This window comes from Oncorhynchus mykiss, chromosome 2 (genome assembly GCF_013265735.2).
Source record: "Oncorhynchus mykiss isolate Arlee chromosome 2, USDA_OmykA_1.1, whole genome shotgun sequence".
NCBI lineage: Eukaryota > Metazoa > Chordata > Actinopteri > Salmoniformes > Salmonidae > Oncorhynchus > Oncorhynchus mykiss.
Window position 1 is genome coordinate 16,334,809 of NC_048566.1, and position 7,500 is coordinate 16,342,308.

Sequence of the window (7,500 nt, forward strand, 5' to 3'; positions counted from 1 at the left end):
GGGAATTGGGACAGACGTCTCTTACACACACACGTCTCTTCAACTGTAGAGTGTAGAGGCATTCCCACAGTGACTGGGCAACATTCCCGACCGGAATAGGAACAGGCAGCTCAGTGGACCGGAAGACTAACATTACTGTAGGAAGGGCCTGGGTTAGAACAACTCTGGGAATTCACACCAGAGACACGGAGGCAGAGTAAAGAAAAGAGATAGAGAATGAGAAAGTGTGTGTGAGAGAGAGGAAAGAGAGGGAGCAAGAGAGCTTTCTGTTGAACTGGTAACAAATGTATACTAAAAGGTCTGTTCTTTTGGCGCACACACACACACACACACACGATGATGCTAAAGAAGCCGTCACCAACCTTTGAGTCAAGATCACCCTGCATGCCGAGATCTACCACTCTGTTTATTAACATGACTTAAAATATAAGCCTTTGAAACATTAACCAATTAAAAACAGTACTGTAGCAATGAGGTTTGTGCAGTAAGCTACAGGCCCAATACATTATCACCACATACTGGCTTTGCTTGAATTGCCCTGCCAATGCATTCTAGTTTGGGACATTTAAAAAATGTTTTTATATTAAAACATTTGGGGCTATATGATCACACCGGTAATAGATCTGTTGTTGTATTACTTATGAGGCACAGCTGAGTGAGCATACATTTAAATAATTAGCTTTTTATTTTTATTTTACTGGGCTGATCTGATGGTCAGTCTCAGCGGAAGGAGAGAGCAGCAGACTGAGGGTCAGTCTCAGCGGAGGGAGAGAGCAGCAGACTGAGGGTCAGTCTCAGCGGAGGGAGAGAGCAGCAGACTGAGGGTCAGTCTCAGCAGAGGGCAGCAGACCGAGGGTCAGTCTCAGCGGAGGGAGAGAGCAGCAGACTGAGGGTCAGTCTCAGCGGAGGGAGAGAGCAGCAGACTGAGGGTCAGTCTCAGCAGAGGGAGAGAGCAGCAGACTGAGGGTCAGTCTCAGCGGAGGGAGAGAGCAGCAGACTGAGGGTCAGTCTCAGCGGAGGGAGAGAGCAGCAGACTGAGGGTCAGTCTCAGCGGAAGGAGAGAGCAGCAGACTGAGTTTCAGTCTCAGCAGAGGGAGAGAGCAGCAGACTGAAGGTCAGAGGGCAGCAGACTGAAGGTAAGAGGGCAGCAGACTGAAGGTCAGTCTCAGCAGAGGGCAGCAGACTGAGGGTCAGTCTCAGCAGAGGGCAGCAGACTGAGGGTCAGTCTCAGCAGAGGGAGAGAGCAGCAGACCGAGGGTCAGTCTCAGCGGAGGGAGAGAGCAGCAGACTGAAGGTCAGAGGGCAGCAGACTGAAGGTCAGTCTCAGCAGAGGGCAGCAGACTGAGGGTCAGTCTCAGCAGAGGGCAGCAGACTGAGGGTCAGTCTCAGCAGAGGGAGAGAGCAGCAGACCGAGGGTCAGTCTCAGCAGAGGGAGAGAGCAGCAGACTGAGGGTCAGTCTCAGCGGAGGGAGAGAGCAGCAGACTGAAGGTCAGAGGGCAGCAGACTGAAGGTCAGTCTCAGCAGAGGGCAGCAGACTGAGGGTCAGTCTCAGCAGAGGGCAGCAGACTGAGGGTCAGTCTCAGCAGAGGGAGAGAGCAGCAGACCAAGGGTCAGTCTCAGCGGAGGGAGAGAGCAGCAGACTGAAGGTCAGAGGGCAGCAGACTGAAGGTCAGTCTCAGCAGAGGGCAGAAGACTGAGGGTCAGTCTCAGCAGAGGGCAGCAGACTGAGGGTCAGTCTCAGCAGAGGGAGAGAGCAGCAGACCGAGGGTCAGTCTCAGCGGAGGGAGAGAGCAGCAGACCGAGGGTCGGTCTCAGCGGAGGGAGAGAGCAGCAGACCGAGGGTCGGTCTCAGCGGAGGGAGAGAGCAGCAGACCGAGGGTCAGTCTCAGCAGAAGGAGAGAGCAGCAGACTGAGGGTCAGTCTCAGCAGAGGGAGAGAGCAGCAGAATGATGGTCAGTCTCAGCAGAGGGAGAGAGCAGCAGACTGAGGGTCAGTCTCAGCAGAGGGAGAGAGCAGCAGACTGAGGGTCAGTCTCAGCAGAGGGCAGCAGACTGAGGGTCAGTCTCAGCAGAGGGCAGCAGACTGAAGGTCAGTCTCAGCAGAGGGCAGCAGACTGAGGGTCAGTCTCAGCAGAGGGCAGCAGACCGAGGGTCAGTCTCAGCAGAGGGCAGCAGACTGAGGGTCAGTCTCAGCAGAGGGAGAGAGCAGCAGACCAAGGGTCAGTCTCAGCAGAGGGAGAGAGCAGCAGACTGAAGGTCAGAGGGCAGCAGACTGAAGGTCAGTCTCAGCAGAGGGCAGCAGACTGAGGGTCAGTCTCAGCAGAGGGCAGCAGACTGAGGGTCAGTCTCAGCAGAGGGCAGCAGACTGAGGGTCAGTCTCAGCAGAGGGCAGCAGACTGAGGGTCAGTCTCAGCAGAGGGCAGCAGACTGAGGGTCAGTCTCAGCAGAGAGCAGCAGACAGAGGGTCAGTCTCAGCAGAGGGCAGCAGACTGAGGGGTCAGTCTCAGCAGAGGGCAGCAGACTGAGGGGTCAGTCTCAGCAGAGGGCAGCAGACTGAGGGGTCAGTCTCAGCAGAGGGCAGCAGACTGAGGGTCAGTCTCAGCAGAGGGCAGCAGACTGAGGGTCAGTCTCAACAGAGGGCAGCAGACTGAGGGTCAGTCTCAGCAGAGGGCAGCAGACTGAGGGTCAGTCTCAGCAGAGGGCAGCAGACTGAGGGTCAGTCTCAGCAGAGGGCAGCAGACTGAGGGTCAGTCTCAGCAGAGGGCAGCAGACTGAGGGTCAGTCTCAGCAGAGGGCAGCAGACTGAGGGTCAGTCTCAGCAGAGGGCAGCAGACTGAGGGTCAGTCTCAGCAGAGGGCAGCAGACTGAGGGTCAGTCTCAGCAGAGGGCAGCAGACTGAGGGTCAGTCTCAGCAGAGGGCAGCAGACTGAGGGTCAGTCTCAGCAGAGGGCAGCAGACTGAGGGTCAGTCTCAGCAGAGGGCAGCAGACTGAGGGTCAGTCTCAGCAGAGGGCAGCAGACTGAGGGTCAGTCTCAGCAGAGGGCAGCAGACTGAGGGTCAGTCTCAGCAGAGGGCAGCAGACTGAGGGTCAGTCTCAGCAGAGGGCAGCAGACTGAGGGTCAGTCTCAGCAGAGAGCAGCAGACTGAGGGTCAGTCTCAGCAGAGGGCAGCAGACTGAGGGGTCAGTCTCAGCAGAGGGCAGCAGACTGAGGGGTCAGTCTCAGCAGAGGGCAGCAGACTGAGGGGTCAGTCTCAGCAGAGGGCAGCAGACTGAGGGTCAGTCTCAGCAGAGGGCAGCAGACTGAGGGTCAGTCTCAGCAGAGGGCAGCAGACTGAGGGTCAGTCTCAGCAGAGGGCAGCAGACTGAGGGTCAGTCTCAGCAGAGGGCAGCAGACTGAGGGTCAGTCTCAGCAGAGGGCAGCAGACTGAGGGTCAGTCTCAGCAGAGGGCAGCAGACTGAGGGTCAGTCTCAGCAGAGGGCAGCAGACTGAGGGTCAGTCTCAGCAGAGGGCAGCAGACTGAGGGTCAGTCTCAGCAGAGGGCAGCAGACTGAGGGTCAGTCTCAGCAGAGGGCAGCAGACTGAGGGTCAGTCTCAGCAGAGGGCAGCAGACTGAGGGTCAGTCTCAGCGGAGGGCAGCAGACTGAGGGTCAGTCTCAGCGGAGGGCAGCAGACTGAGGGTCAGTCTCAGCAGAGGGCAGCAGACTGAGGGTCAGTCTCAGCAGAGGGCAGCAGACTGAGGGTCAGTCTCAGCAGAGGGCAGCAGACTGAGGGTCAGTCTCAGCAGAGGGCAGCAGACTGAGGGTCAGTCTCAGCAGAGGGCAGCAGACTGAGGGTCAGTCTCAACAGAGGGCAGCAGACTGAGGGTCAGTCTCAGCAGAGGGCAGCAGACTGAGGGTCAGTCTCAGCAGAGGGCAGCAGACTGAGGGTCAGTCTCAGCAGAGGGCAGCAGACTGAGGGTCAGTCTCAGCAGAGGGCAGCAGACTGAGGGTCAGTCTCAGCAGAGGGCAGCAGACTGAGGGTCAGTCTCAGCAGAGGGCAGCAGACTGAGGGTCAGTCTCAGCAGAGGGCAGCAGACTGAGGGTCAGTCTCAGCAGAGGGCAGCAGACTGAGGGTCAGTCTCAGCAGAGGGCAGCAGACTGAGGGTCAGTCTCAGCAGAGGGCAGCAGACTGAGGGTCAGTCTCAGCAGAGGGCAGCAGACTGAGGGTCAGTCTCAGCAGAGGGCAGCAGACTGAGGGTCAGTCTCAGCAGAGGGCAGCAGACTGAGGGTCAGTCTCAGCAGAGGGCAGCAGACTGAGGGTCAGTCTCAGCAGAGGGCAGCAGACTGAGGGTCAGTCTCAGCAGAGGGCAGCAGACTGAGGGTCAGTCTCAGCAGAGGGCAGCAGACTGAGGGTCAGTCTCAGCAGAGGGCAGCAGACTGAGGGTCAGTCTCAGCAGAGGGCAGCAGACTGAGGGTCAGTCTCAGCAGAGGGCAGCAGACTGAGGGTCAGTCTCAGCAGAGGGCAGCAGACTGAGGGTCAGTCTCAGCAGAGGGCAGCAGACTGAGGGTCAGTCTCAGCAGAGGGCAGCAGACTGAGGGTCAGTCTCAGCAGAGGGCAGCAGACTGAGGGTCAGTCTCAGCGGAGGGCAGCAGACTGAGGGTCAGTCTCAGCGGAGGGCAGCAGACTGAGGGTCAGTCTCAGCGGAGGGCAGCAGACTGAGGGTCAGTCTCAGCAGAGGGCAGCAGACTGAGGGTCAGTCTCAGCAGAGGGCAGCAGACTGAGGGTCAGTCTCAGCAGAGGGCAGCAGACTGAGGGTCAGTCTCAGCAGAGGGCAGCAGACTGAGGGTCAGTCTCAGCAGAGGGCAGCAGACTGAGGGTCAGTCTCAGCAGAGGGCAGCAGACTGAGGGTCAGTCTCAGCAGAGGGCAGCAGACTGAGGGTCAGTCTCAGCAGAGGGCAGCAGACTGAGGGTCAGTCTCAGCAGAGGGCAGCAGACTGAGGGTCAGTCTCAGCAGAGGGCAGCAGACTGAGGGTCAGTCTCAGCAGAGGGCAGCAGACTGAGGGTCAGTCTCAGCAGAGGGCAGCAGACTGAGGGTCAGTCTCAGCAGAGGGCAGCAGACTGAGGGTCAGTCTCAGCAGAGGGCAGCAGACTGAGGGTCAGTCTCAGCAGAGGGCAGCAGACTGAGGGTCAGTCTCAGCAGAGAGCAGCAGACCGAGGGTCAGTCTCAGCAGAGAGCAGCAGACCGAGGGTCAGTCTCAGCGGAGGGAGAGAGCAGCAGACTGAGGGTCAGTCTCAGCAGAGGGAGAGAGCAGCAGACTGAGGGTCAGTCTCAGCCGAGGGAGAGAGCAGCAGACTGAGGGTCCACCTCTCTACATCCCTCAGCTCTCCCGTTCCTCCACTGAAACTGACCAAAAAGGGACCCCTTCTTCCAGCTGTTGGCGAAACTCAAGTCGCACCGCATTATTTCCACCTCATTCACAAATTCATGTTGTTACTCCTATGACCAGAGAAAGTGAAATATTCCTTGATATTAAAAAAGACCCAAGCCGCTAATAATAACAAGCCTGTAGATACACTTTCCTACTCATTCATCACTGCTGCACTGCTTGTTGCAGAGCTGAGTGGAAATAGGAAGAAATGCATTTTATGGCTTATAAAAGTGTTGAATACAAAGTGTTGAATACAAAGTGTTGAATACAAAGTGTTGAATACAAAGTGTTGAATACAAAGTGTTGAATACAAAGTGTTGAATACAAAGTGTTGAATACAAAGTGTTGACAGGGCTGAGTAAGTAACTTAAACATGAACTCAGTCATAAAAACAGCAGCTCTTTGCTGTATTACATTTCATCGTAGCTTTCTTTATGCTGCTACGTTGCTGCAGACACGGTCATCTGAGCTATCCGATTGGCCAGTGGTGGCATAGTTGACTTGATTTCCTATCCAGGCCCACCGGGAAGGCAGTGTTTGTACCTTCAGACAAATTAAATGGTAACAGATTCCCTGCCCGGCCGGCGCACAGGGCAACACAAGATCGACTAGAAATACCTTGGAGATGGACAAGTCGTTCGATCAGTTGGTCAGAATACTGCTGTGACAAAAAGGGGAGGGGTCAGAATACTGCTGTGACAAAAAGGGGAGGGGTCAGAATACTGCTGTGACAAAAAGGGGAGGGGTCAGAATAATGCTGTGACAAAAAGGGGAGGGGTCAGAATAATGCTGTGATAAAAAGGGGAGGGGTCAGAATAATGCTGTGACAATAAGGGGAGGGGTCAGAATACTGCTGTGACAAAAAGGGGAGGGGTCAGAATACTGCTGTGACAAAAAGGGGAGGGGTCAGAATACTGCTGTGACAAAAAGGGGAGGGGTCAGAATACTGCTGTGACAAAAAGGGGAGGGGTCAGAATACTGCTGTGACAAAAAGGGGAGGGGTCAGAATACTGCTGTGACAAAAAGGGGAGTGGTCAGAATACTGCTGTGATAATAAGGGGAGGGGTCAGAATACTGCTGTGACAAACAGGGGAGGGGTCAGAATACTGCTGTGATAAAAAGGGGAGGGGTCAGAATACTGCTGTGATAATAAGGGGAGGGCTCAGAATACTGCTGTGGTAAAACTGGGGGGGGTCAGAATACTGCCGTGGTAAAAAGGGGTCAGAATACTGCTGTGATAAAAAGGGGATGGGTCAGAATACTGCTGTGATAAAAAGGAGAGGGGTCAGAATACTGCTGTGATAAAAAGGGGAGGGGTCAGAATACTGCTGTGATAAAAAGGGGAGGGGTCAGAATACTGCTGTGACAAAAAGGGGAGGTCAACAGGAGTGATGAAGTTAGGACCTGAGGAAGAGGGACAATTACAGAGCTATACAGAGAATCAAATGAAATGTTATTGGACTAACAGTGAAATGCTTACTTACAGCGCCTTTTCCATTAACGCAGAGTTAAAAATAAGATGCAAATAGTAATGATTCACGAGGAATAAAAACAAAGTGAATAACAAATAAAGAGTCAAATAACATGTCTACATACAGTACAGGAAGTACCAGTACTGAGTCAATGTGCAGGTGTACGAGGTAACTGAGGTAGTCAGGTACTGAACATACCGGTAGGGGTAAACTGACGAGGCAGAGAGAGAGCAGAATGGTGGAGCGAGAAAAGGAGAAGGAGAATGATGAAAGAAAAGGCTATGAAAAAAGGATGCCCTCCATCACAAACATTTTGATTTGAGCTAGGAGGAAGAGATGAGGTGGAGGAGAACATCAAAGGTGAGATGAAGAGCAGAACGTCCCCAGCTACCTCTGGTAGACCGAGGAAATATGGAAACAGATGGAGGGAGACGTTAGAGAGCTCTACATACTGGTTTCACACAGAAGAGCCTATGAGTGAGAGAGAGAGATGAAAAAGAGGAGTTTACTCACTGGGCTCACAGCACACTGTGACTCGCAGCTTCATGCAGGGCAGCGGGGAGCTTTCCCCTGTAGGCAATGCTGGAGAGAGAGAGACAGAGAGAGACAGAGAGAGAG

General features: G+C 54.6%; 1 protein-coding gene across 3 annotated transcripts in view; it reads right to left on the reverse strand.

Moving 5' to 3' along the window:
• The window catches only part of LOC110536191 (ephrin-A4-like), a 124,089-nt gene that overhangs the window by 11,391 nt on the left and 105,198 nt on the right, over window positions 1-7,500 (reverse strand). For 2 of the 3 annotated variants that reach the window (XM_036939594.1, XM_036939585.1), the window contains one exon: window positions 7,396-7,464. The exons of the other annotated variant lie outside the window; for it this stretch is intronic. In XM_036939594.1, coding sequence (XP_036795489.1) covers window positions 7,396-7,464 — 69 coding nt within the window. The remainder of the gene's footprint in view (window positions 1-7,395; window positions 7,465-7,500) is intronic. 3 annotated transcript variants of the gene reach the window in all.